The sequence below is a fragment of the Nesoenas mayeri genome, assembly GCF_963082525.1.
Source record: "Nesoenas mayeri genome assembly, chromosome: 1".
Taxonomy (NCBI): domain Eukaryota; kingdom Metazoa; phylum Chordata; class Aves; order Columbiformes; family Columbidae; genus Nesoenas; species Nesoenas mayeri.
Genome location: NC_137541.1, coordinates 78,507,852 through 78,529,172, shown reverse-complemented (window position 1 = coordinate 78,529,172; position 21,321 = coordinate 78,507,852). Strand labels below are relative to the sequence as shown.

At 38.1% G+C, this 21,321-nt stretch overlaps 1 protein-coding gene across 1 annotated transcript in view; it reads right to left on the bottom strand.

Moving 5' to 3' along the window:
• LOC308039840 (uncharacterized protein) overlaps positions 1–21,321 on the bottom strand; it is a gene marked incomplete at both ends in the record, with an annotated part of 51,190 nt that overhangs the window by 6,758 nt on the left and 23,111 nt on the right. Inside the window, 8 exons of the mRNA XM_080343547.1 lie at positions 1,349–1,544; positions 2,899–3,063; positions 3,888–4,124; positions 4,920–5,018; positions 8,853–8,999; positions 9,220–9,350; positions 10,817–10,949; positions 11,062–11,203. Of these exons, the coding sequence (XP_080199673.1) occupies positions 1,349–1,544; positions 2,899–3,063; positions 3,888–4,124; positions 4,920–5,018; positions 8,853–8,999; positions 9,220–9,350; positions 10,817–10,949; positions 11,062–11,203 (1,250 nt within the window). The remainder of the gene's footprint in view (positions 1–1,348; positions 1,545–2,898; positions 3,064–3,887; positions 4,125–4,919; positions 5,019–8,852; positions 9,000–9,219; positions 9,351–10,816; positions 10,950–11,061; positions 11,204–21,321) is intronic.

The window sequence follows — 21,321 nt, the reverse complement described above, 5'->3', positions numbered from 1 at the left end:
AGATATAACAGTATGTGACTTGCTTAACCAGAACAATCCCAGCACATGCTAAATTCTCTAGTCCCAGTTCTCTTGGACAAACTGTAATTGCTCTTTTAGTATTTGCTGTCTGGACATTTCTTCTTATTTTTAATTCACTCTACAGCACCAGATGTTGCACTCAACCATACTTAACTCCACTGCACAAACTTCTGACATCGTTTATGTAACTAACCTCAAAGATGAACTGGGTTTTAGGTTTGCCAAGACAACTTTGGTATTTCCCTGAACATAGGCTCAGTTTCAGAAACACAGGACTGAGTTGCTCTCTGAACTGAAAATCACAAACCCTGCTGGATTTGGTTTAATCCCTTAAAATCCCTTGAAATTTGTTGGACCAGGCTGAATTAAATTTAAACAGTAGGCAATTGTGGCATTCTGCTGGGATCAGCAAAATGTTCTCAAGAAAGCATGACCATGGTCCTGGTAAGGGAGGGAGATTGTCTGTTTGGGCAACACACACTCCTGATGTGACCACTTTCTACCTCACAGCTGAGAAAATGGACCCAGTCAGGTCAGCAGCTCCAGAAACGAAGGCAGGCTGGTAACTCCCCATGCAGGCTGATAAAGACTGATCAAGTATATTGTCCCTTCTAGGGGAAAAGCCATTGGAGGACTACGGGGAAGCCACTTCCAACACTGTTTTTACTTCCCACTCTCTACCTGTTAGCAGAATAACAGTTTTAAATAAAGGCTTTGAAATAAAATGTAAAAATTTAAACCGCCTGTGATAAATTTTGTATTAATTAATGATTTATAGAATACAGAGGTATATTTTCAATATCCAGCAATAAACAATTTAGAAAAAGAAATGTCTAGTTTAAGTGAAATTTCAAAAGCAAAATTGGGGTATTCTGCCCATCATCAACACTAGGTGTCTTTTCAGCCTGACAAGTCTATCTCCAAATCAAGGTTTTTCTTGTGTGTATCAGCACCAAGGGAGCGGTAAAATTACACAATCACAATAGCTCCATTGCAGCTGAAACCACGCTGATTGACACTAGCAGATTATGTAATACAAGCCAGTCTCAATGAAAAATGTTGTCTTTAAACAGACACATACAGTTTTTTTCATGCAAAAGGATATATCACTATGCTACAGTAAATCAACAGAGAAGCCATGTTTCAGAACTCATGCAAATTAAAATCCAAATGTTTCCAAGAGTAGAAGGTTTGAAGTACAGATGAGATAACAAATCCAGATTAGGTTGTGACTAGAGGAATGCAGGTGCATGCATCATGTTCTGCACAGTACAGGAAGCAACAATGACAAATGACACTATCAACACAAACCTAAGCGGATACAAACCCAGAGTAGGGCGCTGTCAATCCAGCTACCTGGAGCACCTCACAACTGCATGTAAAGTACAAGAGGTTTAACAAATACGCTACTATAAAGGTGATACATGCAAACTTTGCCATTTCGGTTATGCGAAGTTTGAATTTCTTGATCAGAAAGCCTCCTAGAAACATCCCCATTATTGTGATTGGTAGAAGTATCACACCTGCAAATAGAAAGTAACAAAAATGTTAAATGCTGTTACTTGCATTGACCCTTTTTGGAATAAGTATCTGGCTCTCACAGTTTCCAAAATATCAGAAACTGACCTTTTTTCAGACTGGCCCTTTGAGGTTCTAAGAATTTTTATTACCTTTAAGTAATTTTGCTTACTTCCTCATTTTCTTTCAAGTCATGTTACAACTATAAAAAGCTTATTTCCTAGATATTCCTCGCCTTTTTATTAAAGTGTTTGTATTCATACTGATGTAATAAAACCTATACCAGTGCCTGTTAGAAACTAAAGTAAATGAGATAAATGTGTGCTTCTTCATGGGTGCTTCTTCATCTATATTAAAATGTTCAACATTTTGAAAGTTTAAAAAAAAAATCTCCAAAACAGAACATGAAAGGAAGCAGCATCTGTTTTTGCACTGGATTCCATTTTACTCTGAGAGTGAATCATTGAAAGATTTTTGTTTAGATTTAATCTGTTCAGCATTTCACAAAATCCAGCCCAAATACTTACATGCTAAATAGAGACATTTTACATGGTTATATCTTAAGGGGTTTACCTTTCTCTGTGGTTTTGTTTGGTTGGTTGGTTGGTTTGTTTGTGTGGGTTTTGGGGGTCATTTTATTTTTGTAAAACTTTCCCTGAATAAAAAAAAAAAAAGATAGGAAAAAGTTCTTCCCACATTTGCTCCTGAACCACAGCAAAGCAGGCCGCCTTCAGATTAAAGTCACAGAATACCAGTTATTCAAATATCCTGGTTTTCTTGCCAGGTTATCAGACCATGTTAATCACTGTAAGATTAATAAAATTTCGGCATTCTTTTTTTTTGTAGAACACTAGAAAGAACTTATTTTTGAGGGAACTTCCAAATAGAAGTGCTTTGAGCTGAATGAAATTACTCAAAATTTTACATTTTGGTTTCTAATTGCTGATGAAAATTGCATTTGCAATAAAAACTAAAGAACATTTATACTAAGATATTACTCTGAAAAGGAAAATCACACATTTCATTAGACTTTTTTCTAATTTTTTTTTTCTTTTAGTTGTTACTTAGTTACAGTGCTGTGTGGTTTTTGTTCACTAAGATACATTCGTAACACAAATCTCAATCTTTGAAAAAAACTTCAGCCAAAAAAACCCCACCTAGTTCTAATAATCCTCTAGCTCTCTAAATTAGGAACATCAGGAAAATTAGCATTAAAATTAACATCAATTTTCAAATTATAGTAGGAAAATACAATTTTTTTAACCAAAAAACTTCATAGAAATTCCTCTAACAAGGAAGGCAAAATACCAAAGAAAAGCTTCCTTTTTGACAGTGGAATTTAAAAGGACAGGTACTTACCAATTAGAAAGATGGCTTTTGCCACTGATACATTAAATTGTTGCTCCATAAACTTTGTCTCATAGGTTATCACCCCAACAAGAGAATTGTACTGCAGAATAGTGAGGAAGATGAACACCAGGAAAATTGGATTTCCAAACAACTTCTTCAGAGCTGGGAGGAAATCTGAAATGGAGAGGTATATGCTGTACACCTTGCTAAACACAGAGAAAAGTTTTTTTGACATGCTTTAGAGAATAAAACTAACTTTGATTTAATTACTGGCTCTATTGCAGGTTACAGTTCTTTGCCTATCAAAATATGCGCTTGTCCAAGTGAGAGTTTTTGCTGTTGCCAACACGTGAGTTACAGAAGCAGGAAGGCTGAATGTCATGCTAGATGCTGGATTGGGAATCAGAAATCCTTTTATTATTTTCAGGACTATTCATCAGAGCCACTAAGGCTTGCAATGCTGATCCTAAATGCCTGTATACAAAAGGGCCCCTAGGGGAGCATTAAGACTCTATAATGCACCCAATGAAAAGTTTGGTGCCTAAAGCAGGAGCCTTCACAAATCGTATGAGAGCCCTGCATGAGGGTGATATTGAGAGAAAGGGAGCACCTGACCCAGGAAAAGGCCAAAACCTTTCCTGAGACCCTTGATATCTAAGTCTATAAAATTAAAGTGAAGACAAAAACCTATATTTAGCCTGTAGTCTGGTGGTTAGCACACCTATCTAAAAAATGAGAGTTCAAAATACTTCATGGGAAGTGTCCTAGTCACTGAGGATAGAACGTGCATGCACACATCCAAATAAAACCTTTGGCGGACTGAGCCTCGTGTGTAGTTGGGTCTGATATTGCCTATACAAGATCAATTTAAGCATTACTGAGCTCAAACACAGGAGCCATGAATTCACTCAAACCCCTGCAACAGCTCTTGTAGTACAGCTCAAAGTGAATTCATCCAAAAGAATTCACATGCAAACATCTGAGCAATAATGTTTTACCTTTTACTGCCTCTGAGAAATCTAACTGTGGCTGAACTGGGAAGTCTGTTTTACAGTGATCTCCTTGAACAGGCAAATGACTAATCTTCATTTTTTCGTTCTGTCCTTCTTTTGGTAAGGAGGAAGGCAGAAACCAGAAAGGCAATGAAGCAATGAAGTTGACTCCTCCACAAATGAGCAATCCAAGCCACCAGGCACCAACCCAACGGGTATCCTTAGGATTTATGCTTATGGCATCTATAAAATACAGAAAGACAGGAAAATAGATTAAATATCACAATTATAATATTTATTTTTAATTTAACTAACGATACTACAGTTATCTGTGTATTTATTATTTAAAGACCAGAACAGAGGTGATTCATGTTTCTCATGAGGAATTGAAATGCAGCTTGTATCAAATCAGTCCCATGCAATCAAAAATAGAAGTCTACATTTAGACCCCTGGTGCCATTTCCTTGCCACAATTTTCTAAGACTTTCTGTGGGAATAAGTGACAGCAAGAGGGCCCTTCCACATGAAAAAAAACAATTTCTCTTTCTCAATTTCCTGCTGCCTCCTCCTTATTCCATCCCCAAACTCAACAGTTTTTCCTTGAAATTCCTCAATTTTTCTCTGGGATTAGAAGTGTTTTTAACAATGAAATGAGTTTCATACAAATCTCTGCTGAATGCTTTTTAAGAGAACATAATTTTTGCCAGGTGTTGAAAGTGTCCATGAGCAAAGACCTTTCTCTAGCTTTTCATTTGCTCATTTGTTCTCAAATGCACAACAAGTGTATCAAGTGTGTGTATAGGTATAAAAGTAGGTATTATACAGAATGTTTCTGCAGCAGGCATAGGGGTCTTGCATCACGGGCTATTCCAGTCACACTGCATGCAGCAGATATTAAAATGTCATTAATACTAGCTTTTGAGTAGGAAAAGCTCTCTAGAGAGCCCCCCTTTTTGGAGAAGTAAGCTGGGAAGGTGCTTGTTAGCATGCAGGTTTCTGCTGACCCGTCAGCTAACGCACCACCCCATGGTCTCTTACCGATATCCACAACACCGATATCAACCCAGAGGCTGGCACAGAAAGATCCCAGCAGGAAGCCCAGGGTCGGCCCGAACATACCTGAGGATCTCACCAAACCTGTAAGAGAAGGGAGGCAGCAGGGGAGAGTGAGGAAAATGTTCCATGGACAAGCATGCCTGCTCCTCTGTGGGCAGGGGAAGGAGAAAGGAAGGAGAAAGCAGAAAAAGGGCACAGGCTGTGGGAAGATGTCTACTCTGAAGCTTCTGACTAGCAAGAAGATAAGCAGTAAACTGCCAGTGCACTATCTGCAATGTGGAAGCAGACGACTTCATCCACACAGGGCTTTGCTGAAGGGAGCATGGTCTCATGTGGACTGCTGCATTCGTTTCATTGGCAAGATCAGTGTCTTGGAGGGAACAGGGAAGAGAATAACACTGCAAGAATTTTTATCCCTCCTTCTCCCTATTCCCTCAGATTTTTGTAGCTACTTCGTTGAGCTTGTGGCAGTTAACTCGTGAACATACAACTCTAGGCTCATTGGAGGTATCATAAATCTACCTGCAACTCTATTTGAAGCTTGCATGATATTCTGTGATTGTAGAAGTCAGGACTTTCCCCTGTACTTTATGTTCAGGTCCCTAGTTTTATTTTAAGTAGCAGTATTTGATCTGATGATGTGCAGATAAGAAGGCACACCTTTGCAGTTTGAAGTCACATTAGGATGACAGAGACAACAGAAGTGTGTAGACATGGAATTAGGTACAGGACCATGAGGATATTTTCAGTAGGCAACAAGGAGATATAAGTGTGTCTGTGTGTGAACACAGTTCATTAGACAGAATCTTTGTTGATTCATTCAGCACCAGAATGAGCAAATCGAGTAACTGCTGTATTAATATGTACTTATGTGTCTACTAAAAAAAAAAATAAATCAAGAAATCTAGTGATCAAGTAACGACCTCTTTAAAATCAGTTTTCAGTTTTGTTACTGGCCTCACTAAGGCTTCCATTTCCCACTTTGCCTCTGCTTATAAAGGAGAGAGCATGGGATCAGAATAAGGTAGGATGCTCATATGAGCAAAAGAATAAGCTGTGAAGGCTAGCAGAAACCTAGGAAGCTAGACCTCCATTTTGCTGATTGAGTATGTAAATAGAGTGTAATTTGATTTTGGTGACCACTGTTGGCAATCAACATAAAATAAAAATATCCTCAAAATAATTTCAGTGTAGGCACTCACTTTCCCTTGTCACTTGTGTTGATCTGTTGAAGTTTAGTGACAGAGGGTAAAAGTTTCAAAAAAAGTTCAGTGATACGTATTTCTAAATTCTAGCATGGAACTGCCATTTGAAGTTGCAGAAGGCTTAATTTTATTTTATTGGAAAAAAAAAAGGAATTATTGATCAAGTGCCTGTCAATTCTTGCCCACGTTCAGTGCTATGCTCTGTAAATCCTACTGCGTTCTTCTACTGCAGAGATTTTTCTCCTGTTAGTTTTGCAAACTCTCTTCTGAATACAGTAATCACTTATCTTATGATCAAGGACTTCTATAAGAAATTCATAGAGCATAATTTAACCATATGATTTTTCAGTTTTGCTTCATTGGTCTAATTGCATATCACTTTCATTTAGTTCTCTCGTTTTACTTCACTGGAAAATCTGGCCTTTTAGACCAAATTCTGATGCTTCCAAAGTGACTGGCTTCTGCAGAATCACGATTTTGACACTAGAAGTCAGGAATTAGCTCTTTATGTTTATCAATTAGCCTAAAGCAGGACTCACTATTCAGAACTCTGCAAGATCACCTCCAAGCTTCAAGTACACAGTAGCAAATTTCTAAAATAAAGAGACAAAATACAGCACACTCATACCAATGGCCTTGTATGGTGTATGTAGTATATTTCTTTAAGATACCATAAGCTATCAGATAAACTAAGAAGGATATGTGTAGTTTTTAAATTAAATTTCATACCTGCATTCTCTTTGAATTCAGTAATAACTTCACTTAGATTGTATTGTGATAAAACCAAGTAAGTTCACTGTAGTATTTCCTTATTCTATTTTCCTTTTTAATAATTATAGTTCGTCATTAACAAACAGACTAAACCACAAACAGTTAATCGTGGAGACTTATCAGTTAATCAGTTTCTGCATATTGACATAGCTCAGCCAACCCTTATATTGATCAGTAATTTAGCACGTAACAGGTATTAAAATTTACAACACACATTGGCCTCAGATACGTTTCCATTGAAGCCGTGGTTTCACTAGTGATAAGATTATATGCTAGTGGTAAACTCAGTGATGAAATTTCATTCATTAAAAGCTTCTAATAAAATAAGTCACCACAACAAAGCTACCATCCTGTATTAAATTCTGTAAGATGGCTTGAAAACAGGCTGATTTTTCCTTTTCTGTTCCTTCTTATTATAATTCTGGTTTTATTGCTGTCAAAAAGTATTTTAATGCTGTATTCCATTGATACTTTAAAAAAGCTGTCCCTGCTTCAATATAAGGTATGTTCTTAATGGAACACCTAAGGGCAGGAGAAAAAAAAAAGACAGGAAGGTGAAACTTCTGGCTCAGAGTCAAATAACGAGAACAGTAGACAAAATTCAACAGAAAGGATTGACTGAAGTTTTTTCGTTATAGGACTTTTTAATTATTATTTTATAAAAATGCTGATTATAATTTGATTCAGAAGAGCAGTAAAGTTGCTCAAGAAAAGGAATTTCAGATCTATGGAAAAGATAATTTCAACATCCACTTCTTTTTTTTGGAAATTTGGTGGGTCCATCAAAGGACTAAAATATTTTAATGGAATTATAGACTGAAAATTACTATTCAGAATGTTAAAATGAAATATTTTAATAATCTGTAAACAAAATGCCTTGTCTCGTTGCATGACCTAAACAAATTTTCATTTTGGTTGAGTCCATATTATTCTCTCTGCCAGCTTTATATTTTTAATTTCACTTCTCCAATAGCTCACAATTCATCACAATCTCTCCCAGATCAGATTCTGACAAGAAAAAAGTCTCAGCTGAACTTTTACAAATACCTTTAATTAGAAGCTCAGAGGTGATTACAAATATTTTGGATAACTGGTAAGTGGAACTTTTGTTTTTGTCAGCTCCCTTCACAAGACTTCCATTTTCTTCAACCTGCAGATTTCCTCATCCCCAAATGAAGACATTTACAATGGCCTTACCTAGCAGCATTACTCACTGAGCTTATCCTGAAACTCTTCCTATCTCTATGATGGGTTCAACTTCACCAAGTTTACTTCAGGCAGCAGTTTTGAGCTCCCTCAACCACACAAACACTTCATGCTATTAAATCAGTTCGGCAAGAAAATAATTAGCTTGGGTGCAAGTCTTTCTGTCTTGGGCAACAGGCTATGTTTCATCAAAACAACAACAAAATGCCAATTAGAAGAGATTTGTTACAACACCCTGGCAAGTGTTTGGTTTTTCCTTTAGTAGCTAGTGACTTCAAAAAGCTTTCATCAGGAAGTATTCTGCATGTAAAAGTCAAAAGTCAGGTAAAGATTCTGTAACATGTTTACATTGTTGTCATTAAGAATGATTCTCTTATTTGTGCAATAGTGATTAGGAAGAATTTATTCTCTGAAGCTGTGGTACTGAAGATGATGTGCCAGATAAACAGAGACGATTTCTCATTTTGGAGAAATGAGTATTTGATTATGCTTCTCTTCAACAGAGAAAACTGGCACATGAGGCAGAAGCCACCTGAGGAAAGCAAAAGGAGTATCTGAGAAATATCCTTCAAAAATAAACCTGAGATCTCTTTTGCACTGCTTTTTTCTCTGCATGACTCAAAGTTACCCAGAGTAGAGCAGATAGATTTTTTTTTTTTGTGAGTATTTGCTTGGCTACAGAAATGTTAAAGAAAAGAATGTTTAGCATAAAAATCACTCATTTGCGCATTACCTATGTAAAATGCTGAGTTTTCTTCTTTAGAAAAATCATCAATATATGAAACCCCCAATGGCATAACTGGTGCTTCCCCAATTCCACGTAAAAGGTTCCCAAACAACACAAAGAGCCACAGATAGGAATTTGTTGTTTTCTCACATCCTGCAGGTCATAAACATTTACATTTCTGTGAATGTAATTCTGAGAATACTTTATTGCAACAGAAAAATGGCATAAAATATGTTTTTTAAAAAAATCATTTTATGGTGGGTTTGTACATATCATGGTTTCTAACAGGGGTTTTACTGCTTCCCAATGAAAGAGGGTATAAAATATGGGGACAAGCAGAAGAAGGGAACCCAGTATCAGAGCCTTTGCTTACCAAAATTTTTCATTGCACTGGGTGTTTCTGTAGCATCTGTAACTGGACGGCTCACAGACAGTCCTGGGGAGCAAGCTGATACACTCATAGAAGAGTTGTCCACAGTAACAGTTATCCTTTCATAATTATAACTGGAAAACAACTATGTAAAATACAACTGACACGTGAAAGACTCTGCTTTGCAGGAAATGTGTATGAGCCTCATGTTCATACATGTTCATTCCTGTTACATGAAGGCAAAGTGGAGGGGCAACCCATTTCAAGTGCTTTCACTTAAAAAAACCCAAAAAGATAAGCATCTTCATATATTTTTCAAAATGCTCTGACCATTCTAACCCAAATATTTTCTTAAGCTAAAGAGAAAAAAAGCTGCTTCCAGGGCTTAAAGTTTGTTCTTTTAGACTGAAGGACAGAGGCAGAATCCTTCCACATCTTTTCACATAAGTCAATGCTGATGTTTTTCTCTGCTGGCACTCATTTCTTACCTACGTGACAGACATGTAACATAGAGATTTCTGTGTTAGTTTAAAATTACCTAACAAACTACTAGTAACCTATCTGTGTCTATAAAGAGATTAACATAGGCTGCAAAACATGTGCCAGTTTGTCTGTATTTAGGCAGCCAGCTACTACAGCAAATCTGCTAAGTATATTGAAGCCAGCTTGAGTACATTCATGCTGCATTGGCATAAACGGAGACCAGATATTCCCTCTGACTGTGAAATCAAGTGGTAAACTTTAATATCGTGATGGATGATGGTGAGGTCCCCATGGCCACTGGGTTTTACTCAGTGTTGTGGAGAACGCACAATCATCAGAATTTGGCCATATGTTTGAGTTAAATCAGAGATTTCCATAGCTTCTGGCTTGTGCTGTTCCCTGCAGTGCAGGTTCCGTGCTATTTCACAAGCAGAGCAGTGACTGTGGCCACTTTCCATACCATGGTCCCCAGATATAATTCTTTCCATAGCCCCCTTGTCACAGGTGTCGATCTTGGAGCTAAAGAAGATGCACAAATATATTTTAATTTTTGAGGGACAGAGGGGGTTTATTTACAATTACTATTCAGTAAGAATGCCGAAGGATTGGAGAGGCGTGAACTGCTTCTGACAGCTATGTAAGCACTAAAGCTTAGATGTGAAGGGTTATTTAGCTATTTAACTCTTCCTGAGTTCACTGGAGATAGATACAGATTTTGATAATGTTAAAGAGCTTAGCACGAATAGCCACTATAGAGAAAGAAACATCTTCCATCAAGGTCTCATTACAGTACATTTAAGTATATAAAAAGGAGAATAGCTAAAAACTACATGTGTGTAGATACATATCTATTCCAGGCAAAGAGTTCAACCCACTTTATCTCTAATTATGTATAAATTCTGTATAAATCTTGGGTTTCTCTTCTACTTACCTGTAGAAAGAGGTAAGCTTTCAGAGAGGAAATCAGCAAGTCAGTACTAAAAATCCAACTATCAAAACCTTCCTGTTATCTGGAAGAAACTACTATTGTCAAGCTTGCAAATTGGGTGTATGATTAAAAAATACTTCATATGGCCAAGTTCAACTAGTGCACAATGTGAAAACTCTCCATATTTACCGTCCCATTAGGAACTGAGGTATCACTGACAAAAATGCTCCTAAGGACATGATGAGACATCCAACACCAATTACTTTTGGTCGATGAACTCTTGGTCCAAGGTAGCTCACCAACACCATTACCATTAAGTTGCCTGCATCAACAGGAGAGAGAAACAGCAAGATTACAAAAAGAGAGTATTTTTAAGGAAAAAATGTATTAAGAAGAAGCACTTATCCACTTTCCAAACAAAAAAGTATACATACCTATCTCAAAGCTGCCATCAATAATGCCAAAAATTGATGATGAGATTTCAAATCTCCTTTCAATTTGACTAGACATGCTTTTCATGTAGCTTCCAGAAAATCCTTTGGCAAAAAAAGAAAAAGCTAGGGCTCCAAGAAATATCTGAAAAGAGAAAATAACTGAGCTTGTAAAGAAACAATATTTTTATCATGGTTGCATGCAACCTACACAAGAAACACAAAAATCAAGTGCTTTGCTTTCTAATTCTCTGTGAAGAGATCCTTCCTATTGTTTTCATTAAAACAGAAGATTTTACTTTACCTTTCAGGATGATCTCTAAAGCCTCTTCTACTTCAAAGAAAAAGAAAGTTGGCCCTGACTGTGTGCACCTTCTATCTTTCTACCACATACTGTTTTAGCTGTTTCTTTCCTTGGGGAAAATTTGCATTACTGGTTCATTACTGGTACTGTTATTACAGCATATCTTATTTCTCTTCCTTCTCCTGTACTAAAAACATAGATTAAAAGGTAAAGCTGCAACTACTGCTATGACTATAGTATACCTCTAAACAATCCAATAGTAAAATATGGCTTCAGTTTTTAACTGCTGAACATATTTATTGACTTCTATGTGCTTGGCATCACAATCTAGAGCATTGTTTCCAACACGTGTAATATCAAAGAGTGTCATGCAGAACTAACTGAATTATGATAGAACTACAAATTGTCATTTTCAGTACTCCAGAGAAAATATGTGGTGAGGGCTCCTCTCCATACCTTTAGCTTTGAACAATTATGGCACACACCCTTGACAGGAACTGCACTGTCATCTGTGTCCTGGAAGAGTGACTTGTCTTTAAGCTGGCCAGCAGTGACTGACCTGTCCATGGTTTTCCTTCTCCAGATCTTATATGTAGGTCTTCCTGTTTGGAAAACATAACTACAGTTAACTATTATTTGCATAAGAATAAAGGTTTCAATGTTTTTTCAGACATACTACATGGTGAGACACTACTTGAGATGTCTACGCCTTTTCTCAGGAAGGATGTTCACATGTTCAAAGTATCATTGTAATGAGTTAAGGACTAGTGCACTTGCTTTGTGAAATCTGCTTTCTAAAGGACTTCAGGGCCTTCTTTGATAGAGGGAAAATTTAGAGGCAATGTGCTGACAGTTTTTAGAAATCTCTGCAGAGAACCAAAGTCCCTAGGAAGCTGGAGGCTAAGACAGTGTGTCAGAGAAACATCTTCACCATGTTTGAATAAATTCTTATATTCTTTTTTAAATATCCACTTTTGATCACTGTTCAAGGCTGGATGGATCTTTGGTATGATCCAATAGGATCCTGGTAATATGTTATATTTATGAGGATTTTCTCTGTGTAATCTATGAATTCACAGAAATATTGGACACTACTCTGTACCATTCTGTCAACATTCCTGTGAGTAACGTTATTTATTGGATAAACATTTGTAGAATTGGACCACAAATGATGACTGAGGAGAAAATAGAGGGAGAGATACAGTAGGTTAAGGTGTATTAGGGAAAAAGAGGGCACTGATTTAAAGAAACAAATAATTACTATCTTTAAGTCCACAAGTCTGCACAGGTTCCTGCAAGACAGATGAAATACGCAGCTATCTTAATGTGGCTGCCAAAGTTCTCCATTTTAAAATTGGCTCTAATCTAAGGAGTCAGCTACACTAGTTGATGTAGATGAAGCTGATCGTGGAAACCAGCTAATAGAGAGAGATCTGGAATAACAACAAGTCAAAAAGAGCTATTGCCAAGTTCCTCTGCTGGAAAACTGATGCAGTAGTACTGAAATCAATGAGTTAGCTCTGATATACACTGGCACACGTATTAAAGGAATATAGTAGAACTTACGCCAAGAAATTGGCCTGTAACATTTCCACCCCAAAACACTGGAATCTTAGCTATCCCAATTTGTTTAATTCCTCCAGGAACTTCTCAAAGTTACCTTCCTGCTGACCCATGAGCAGAAGCTATTTAAGTATCGCAAGAGATTTGCAACACCAGGGGCTGTAGCAGGGTCCTGGGCTAACCCACAGATGTTGCTCAGTTCCACTGGAGAACTCATTTCTCCAAGCAAGATGCCCAGGAGCAACCTGGACTGCCTGAGAAACATCCACCCATGCCCAGAAAGGACAACACTCTTCTAACCACCAAACAGCTCCCCCAAAGTTATTCCTAATGATTGTGATAGGGACTAATGTGTAATAAAGAGATATAAAGCCTCATAAGCACTCTAACGTTTATTCTGCAGTTTTTAGTTCCAAATCCCACTCCAGTAGGATCCACCAAAATTTACTATGAAAAGCAGACACATATATTTCAGATTGATCCACATAAGAAATTTCTAAAGAGACCTAGTCTTCCTTAGATCACCCTCAGCAGGTCACAAATAAAAAAAAAAAAAAAGAAAAAAAAAAGAAAAAAAAAGAAAAAAATAAGTTATACATAAATAAAGTACAGCGAATTCTGATCTACTCAAATCTTTACAGGATGGGAGCTGAAAGAGTTCTCTAAAGCAAATATATTCATATATTCTTTATTGATTTGCATTTTTTTGAGGATTAACTCTGTGAAACATCGGACTCTGTTAAATAAACAGTATTTAAATCAGTGACATGGTTTTCTTTCCACAATATTTAATGTTATGCTGCTGGGTTAATTATCTACCTTAAACTTACAGAAAATGTTAAATTGTATAAACACTTATCTTGTGCCTAATGAAACAACGTTTTCCATAACCACTCTATAAAAATATGAACTTTGGCAAACCAGCAAATCATTGACACCAGTCATATTTAAAATTACATTGAGCAAGAAAAATAATACAAGATTTCATTTATGACCATTAAAAAAAAAATGAAGTAATGGTAACTAATAGTTTTTGTACAGAGGGACAAAACATCCCACTGTCCGCAGTTCTTATCCCTTAAAAAAATATCTAATTTGCAGAATTGTATCTTTGTACTTTACATAAACTCTTTCAAGTTTAGTGACACTGAGATGTACACAAAGCCTAGTCTGTCCTGCACTAGCACCTAAAAATTAAACCAACAAAAAAACTAAGAAACAAATGGAAAGAAGCAGGAAGGTAGAGCAGGGAGACACAGCGAGAGGCAGAGAGAGAGAACTTACTTTGTGTCACTGCGGTGTCAGGCGGTTTCTTTCCCGTGCCCAAGGGCTTTCAGGCTTGAAGCCAGCACAACGTCACAGCAAAAGTGCTGCCTACTCCAAGAAGTGCAGCACTCCACCACATTTTTTTAAACCTTGAATTTCCTTCTTATGGTGATTGCAAAACTTTCCCACAATCACTGATACAAAAGCTTTGCAAAAGAAGGCAGGTTTCTAGTGGTATTATTTTGGCAGCCTACCTGCAAGCCTGTTAGTGGTGCCAGCCTCTCCCGGAAGGAACAACTTGTTTTTTTCATTCTTTCTTTTTTTCTCTTTTTTTTTTTTCCTTAAAGTCTAAAAACTAAAGCTGCTTTAAGCACCTTTCCAAAGGGCACTCGCTACCATCCACCCAACAGCCATGGAGTGATTCAGCTCACGTACAAGACCCCTGAGAAGGCAGGATCAGTTTTTCTAAGCATTTTACCTGCAGCCTCAGTAACTTGAACTTCTTGGTGTCTTTGATGAGGGTCAGCAAAGATACTAAGGGATGGTCTAGCTCCTCAAAGGGCATGAATTGTGTACTGATATCTGCCAGGGTCCTCTGTGTCACAACCCCAATGCAGAGGTGCAAGAGGGCTAACCTCGCAGAGACCTAAAGAGAAGCAGATGCCCTCAGGAAATCACAGCCTCCATCAGACCCTCTGCCTATTATAAATCAGAATTATTTAACACAACTGCAAGCAGTTCCTGCAGATGCCAATAGGAGATCTGGGATGACACAGCCATCCCTCCAAGCTGACTACTGATGGGCCAAACAAATAGAGTGAACCTATTACCCACAGCTAGCCCAGCTCTCATGTCCTAACCAACCACAAGTAGAAAATCAGCTGTAACATCTAACAGGGCACATACAGAGTGCAAACCTACGTAATCTGTGTCCTCTATAGAGCAGAACTCCCCAGTGCAAGAGAAGATTCTGACATAGAAGTCATTCCAGGCATTATCAAGAGTCTCAATAAAAGGTTTTGGTCATTTGGTTGCCTGTAACAGCACAGTGCTCGCTTTTGCAGAAACTAGCATTACAAAATCAGACTCAAGTATAATTAAAGGACCATTCTACTGATTTCTAAATATAGAAAAAAAGAGGTTTACGACTCAACTTCAGGAACTCTGGAAACAAAAAGCATTGTTCCAACATCCTTTCTTTCCAGTGACAGGTAAACTGAAATTCAAACTTTGACAAAGTTGGTATTAAAAGTCTTGATTAGCTTTTTCTGTATAAAAATACATTAAGAGATTTGCTAAAGATTAAATTAACTCAATGAAATACATGGAAATGTATTATTTAGTCATGAAATCTGAAAGAAATAGTAAACTTGCTAAGTCCATAAATATAGAAGTTCTCACATTCCACTGAAGCCTGGTAGTTAACTGCAGATGATCATTTTATCTGCCATATTCACACTCTGTATTGGATTTTGCTTGATGGAATTTTGCACATCTTACTGTGATGATTATATATTTTATATATATATATATATATACATATATATACACTCTTCATTTAAAGTTTCGGTTCTTCCATTTTGCCAGCAGGACTCTATCCTGTCACCAGATGCTCAGTGAGAAAATCATAACACAGTTCACTTCTACCATTTAGTAAGAATATATGCAACACAGAAAAATGCTATTTTCTGCAATGGTTTTAATTGCAATGTTCCTGCATTAGTCTTTAAATGCTAACTTGTTTTTTCATTAGTTTAGTTTCAACACAAGGGAAAAACATACCTATTGAAACTCTCTCTTAAAATAACTCAGAATACAGGAAATGCAATCTAACCTGTTCTTCAGAGGAACTGATCCTTCTCATACTTTTACTTCAGTGAAAAAGAGTTATCTTTGCTTAGTTCTTAACATCTTAATTATTATTTAAAATAAAATCTTTTAAATGCTTAGATTCATTCACCAGAATATCACCAGAATAAATCAGAATTTGCTTCATCTGATAATTTCAAATTTACCCATATTAAACCCTGCATTTGGACTACTTTTAACGACAATGATCGCGCAAAGTTTGAGGAAAAACATGTATGAACATTAGCAATGGGTCCCCTATTTATCATTGCTGTGAGCCTGTCACCAGGTAGAAGAACAGAAGTCTGTTGGAAAGGTAACTGCAAGCCCATTGTCTATCAGGAAAGAAGGTGGAGTGCAGTTCTCAAGATGAGACACCCAGAAAAATCCCATCAGCACTTCTGTAAACATATTTTGAAGTTGAATACAAAGAGTTTTATCTAGAGAGGGCATGACACTTCTTGTAAGTGTTGCACAGATGACAGGGTACATTTATGAGGCAGGACTGCATGGATTCAGTACAGACACGTCCAGATGAGACAGTCAGTTTCTCTTTATAGTTCAAGGAAGAAAAAGAAGCATTTCCAGAGGTGTGAGTTGTCTTGTCTATTTTAGATACTTACTGTAGATATGAGATGAAATGAGCTCCAGGTATGGCTTTGAGAGAAGATTAGCCAGCAAGATCAGCTTTTGACAACAAAAAGTCAGGGGAGATGAATCCCACCATAAAAGCTTTCAGTGCTCCCATAAAAATAGTCTTCCATAGCTTTTGCAAACTGACCTCCAGTATCTGCAACAGCATTTGCCACTGTGCCTGTCCATGCAACTTGGTTGTGATATGGCAGGTGCTAACAGATGAGGAAAAGGGCCCTTGCTATGGAAGGGCAGTCCTGGGGAGGCAAACCGCAGCTGCTGGATCCCAGCCAGCCCACTTGCACATGCTGGCAGTGAGCAGCATCAGCAGCTCACATCAATCAGCACCTCTCCACAAGCCACAACGTGGGATGTTGTGTCAGCCACCAGCCTGACAGCCGGCTGTAGGTTGGCCTTGCCCACTGGGGAACCTGTTCTGCGAGGCCTGTGGTAACATGGAAACTCAAAAACAGGAGAGCAGGTCACCAACAAGGATGTGTTTGTTGTTGCTGATGAAGTGTTCCTGATTTCCACATGACCCAATGCTGTCTGTCTGGGGCAGGCTCGCAGCAGCAGGCACTCAGACGTGGGTACAAGAGTCCCCTGCAAATGGCTCTAATGGAGGAAGCTGCCTCCCGAGCCCGTTCAGGTGCTGTGCTACGTAGCACCACCAGCCATGCTCCCAAGGCAGGACACGGTGTCCCTGACATGATGCGCTTGGCTGGCTGCACATCAACATCCTCACTCTAGTGTGTTGTGAACCACATCAAATGGGTGCATGATATTCCACAGAGGAGGAGAAGTAAGGACATTCAGAGCAAGCAGGTTTACATTCCCGTGCTCAGCCAGCTTGTTTCCCCAGGTGGTTGTTTTGTCTGGCAGCCACTTAAGAAACTGCAGATGTTTTAGGCTTGGCCTCCTGCCACACAGAGGTAAACCAGGTGGCAACTCCCGCTCAGAAGGCTGCGTGTGGGGAGCTGCATCTTGTTCATCAGTGGAGGAAGTGTTGTGCAAGGGGAACCCACTTGTCATCGCTTTAGTTGCACTCGGTTGTGCTGATTGAGCTTTAAAGCCAAACAGAGCCCCAGCCAGAAGCAGCACAATCCCAAATGTCAACCCAGCAACCAAAAGATCACGTGGCAGTGCCGTGTCAGGGCTGATGTGGCTGCAAGGCCAAAGGCTCAGGGAGTCAGTCTGCAAGTCACATCGTGGGCTTTCTCAGGAGTAAGTGATAGCGGAGTGAAGAGGAACATGAATTCTGATAGATTGCTGAAGTGTGGAAGGACAACATGTGAAAGAAGAGGGGAAAAAAATGTTAATCCTCTGCCTCAAAAAGAAAAATGCTTTTAGAAGCATGATTTGTACATAAGGTGTTCAGCCTTTTTCTTGACACTGATTTTAATCTCTGGAAATGTGCACAGAGAATCTGGGGTTGCTATGCTAAGATGTCATGTGACCTTATTTTAGTAATTCCAGCCTCCTTAGGTCCCAAAGAGAACTGATAAAAGACAAAGATACAACTGGTACAATCATTTCAGAGTGTTCTTCTATGAGAATTTTCTCTTGTAGAACTTGATTTGGCAACTGTTCACAGGTCTCCTGCAAAATTGGTGCAATCTAACTCTGCAGTAAGGGAATTTTCTTCCCAAGGATGAGGCTACACTGAGTACTTACATGTAAAACCTCAAATAATAGAAGTAGTCGAGGAGGAGTGTTACTGATGTCTTCAAATTGTGACAGATATTACATGTGTGTTCATATAGGAATCAATACTATTAACCTTGGAGGAAGAGATATTAAAAATTATTTTAAGTCATATAATTTCTTGCTAAGATGGGCTGTATGTGCCTTTGAACTTAGATATAATGTGTGCTTGAATTAATTAGTCTTCTGAAAAAGAAAAAGGTATGTCAAAAAACCAGTTTTTTGTCAATGGCTGAATCTCCAGTACATGCTGGATCAATATTTTAACCTGAATAAAGGAATCATTGTCTAGCTACACTCTACGCTTAAAAACAAAACATGACGTGACGTTTGGGATAGCCCAAACAAACATACTGGGGATGTTTTCAAAGCTTCAAAGTAAAAGTCTAAATGTCACTGACAACCTTCAGAAGAGGGTGCCCACATTCAATACAGGCCATTGGAAATCACCTTTTAAAAGTATTTTGTGTGGAAGTTGTATTAAAAATGAACCTAAGAAACTGAAGGTGAAAATTGGCTCCTAAAGGTCACAGCCTTTGTGCAGCAGAAAGTTTGCTTTACAAGAAAGTAAAGAAGTAACTCTATGGTGGAATACAACCCAAAATAAGTCGACTTCAAGTATGCCAGTACCAATGTGTTTCTCAGGCCATGATCTCTGCTGTCCCCTCTAAGCTCCAGCTCCAGGTGGGAGCTGCCCACTGCCTGTGCCACCTCTGTGGGAGTGCAAAATGCACCTGAGCCCGAGGGCAAGGAGGAACGAGCCTCCAAGTACCAGGGAGCAGACTGGGGAGTGTGGTTCTGCCTTGATGGGCAGAGGGACAGTGAATTCAAGGACCTTAGGAGAGAAGCCCTGTTCTTGTAAATAGTTAATTCTGGGCAATTCCAGTAACAAGCCTGCACATGGAGTGCCTTTTCAATCCCATCTCCCTGTGGGTGGCAACCTAAAAGCACAGTAGAATTTGTCTGCTGGCAAAACTAGTGCAAATCCCCTGGATTCCAGCAAATTTGACCAAAGGCATGAGAAGAACTCTTTGGAGCACTATGATGTACCTGCACCACTTTCATCTTACAACGTGGTTGGTATATAAATTCCAGCTAATTCTCACATTCAAAGTACACTAATAACTTGTGGTATTGTAAAGTTATTCTCAAATACTTTTCACTCTCTCTTTGGTGTGAAATGTAGGAGGAACATCTCAATACTGATTTGTTTGTACATTACATTGTTATAAACTTGCCTCCACCTTTTTTTAACATGAAGAAACCTTAAAGCACTTTCATATGAAAGACTATAATTACTTATGCAATGTGGGAGGGGCGGGTGTGTCCTACTAAATGATGTTTTAAAAGTAATTAAAATAAACTTTCAGACTTTCTACTTTCATTTAAAATGTGCTAGATGTGGGAAGCTTCTAGGAAAACATTTCCTATTTTTTCCCTGGATCAGTATTTCTCACTTGCAGTTCCAAGGAAGGCTGTTTTTCTCATGGCTACTTTTGGAAACAATATTTTATGTAGAGTTTTGCTGTTTAATGACATTATGCATTAAGTACTTTTAAAGTACTAGTTGCAGTAATTGGTTTTAATGGAGCTGAAATTTTACATGAGGAGCATCTAAAGCAAGCATACTGTGAACTATGACTAAAATGACTGTACAGCATAATCTCCAGCAAACATCCAATGGGATTATTTTTCCTCTGCTAAGGAAAGTAAAGGTATCTTCCTCTATAATCTGTAAGACCAGTCATAGGGAACATCAGTGATATAACTGTAAACATTAAAAAGGTAGTATACTCACTAGTTTGGTGCTCCACTCCAGGCAGTGGCATGGTGACCTATACTTCTTTTTTTTTGTTTTTATATTATTGTTGGCTTTGGAGGTGCTGAAAAGGAAAAACAAAAGACCCTGAAACTACTTTCTGCCATTCAGTTTCCCAGTGCCAATGATAACACAGTTTAAAAAAAAACCTGATCTCTTCTTTCTATTTTGTAAATGGCACAAATTCTAGAAAAATCTCAAAGGAAAAAAATGCATACAGTATAACATCAAAATGTAGAAAGATCTTGGTTAAATCAATACTGGAAGACTTCTTTCAAGGCAAAAAAAAAAGCAGTGTGTCAGTCAAGAACCAGTTTTCAGAACAAAAGGATGTTTGTTAGATGAGCATCACATGAATTTTATGCATTCTTTGGACAAACTATAAGGTGCTCAGTATACAAGGAAGGTACGGGCTTACTTTAGGGAGCTTAACAAAAACAAGTATCTGAAGAATGTAAAAACATCAATGAGAAAAAATTAATACGAAATTGGTTTAGAAACTCTATATTAAAAGAACAAATTAACGCAACAGGGTATCTGTGACATATTGGGAAAAATTCCAAGACAGTAAAATTAACAGAGTATAAAACAATCCCCAAAGAAGTAATGGAAGCCATGCCATCTATATTTTAAAATTAGACTTGATAAACATTAATAAATATGTGCCAAGAAATAATATTTTATTGGCAGTAGAGAATGTAATTAATTTACCATAGTGCATTTATAAAATCAGAAGAGCTAAGCCAACTCAGTTAGGATTAGAATTAGAGGTCTAGGTCACTAATTCATTCCCATCTGCTCATTCACCATCACTGCCTGTGTTCTCCAGCATGAACAAGTTTAAACAGGCAGTAGTTTAAACCACATTTGATATTGCACGGGTTCCCATTTGCAGCTTGCAGTGCAATTGTTTACACCTAAGACAGATGCACCAGATGCTCTTCTCCCTGCCATGGTGCAGATGTCAGCCACAGCACACTCTGCTTATTGCCCTCCCTTTCTAGTTACCACAAGCCACACTTTTTTATGACACAGAGATATCTGCCAAGCCAAAACCTTTGGGAACTAGGGTTTTTGTCTCAAGCAAAGCCCAGGTTGCACTGGAGCTATGCAAGGATCCCACTGG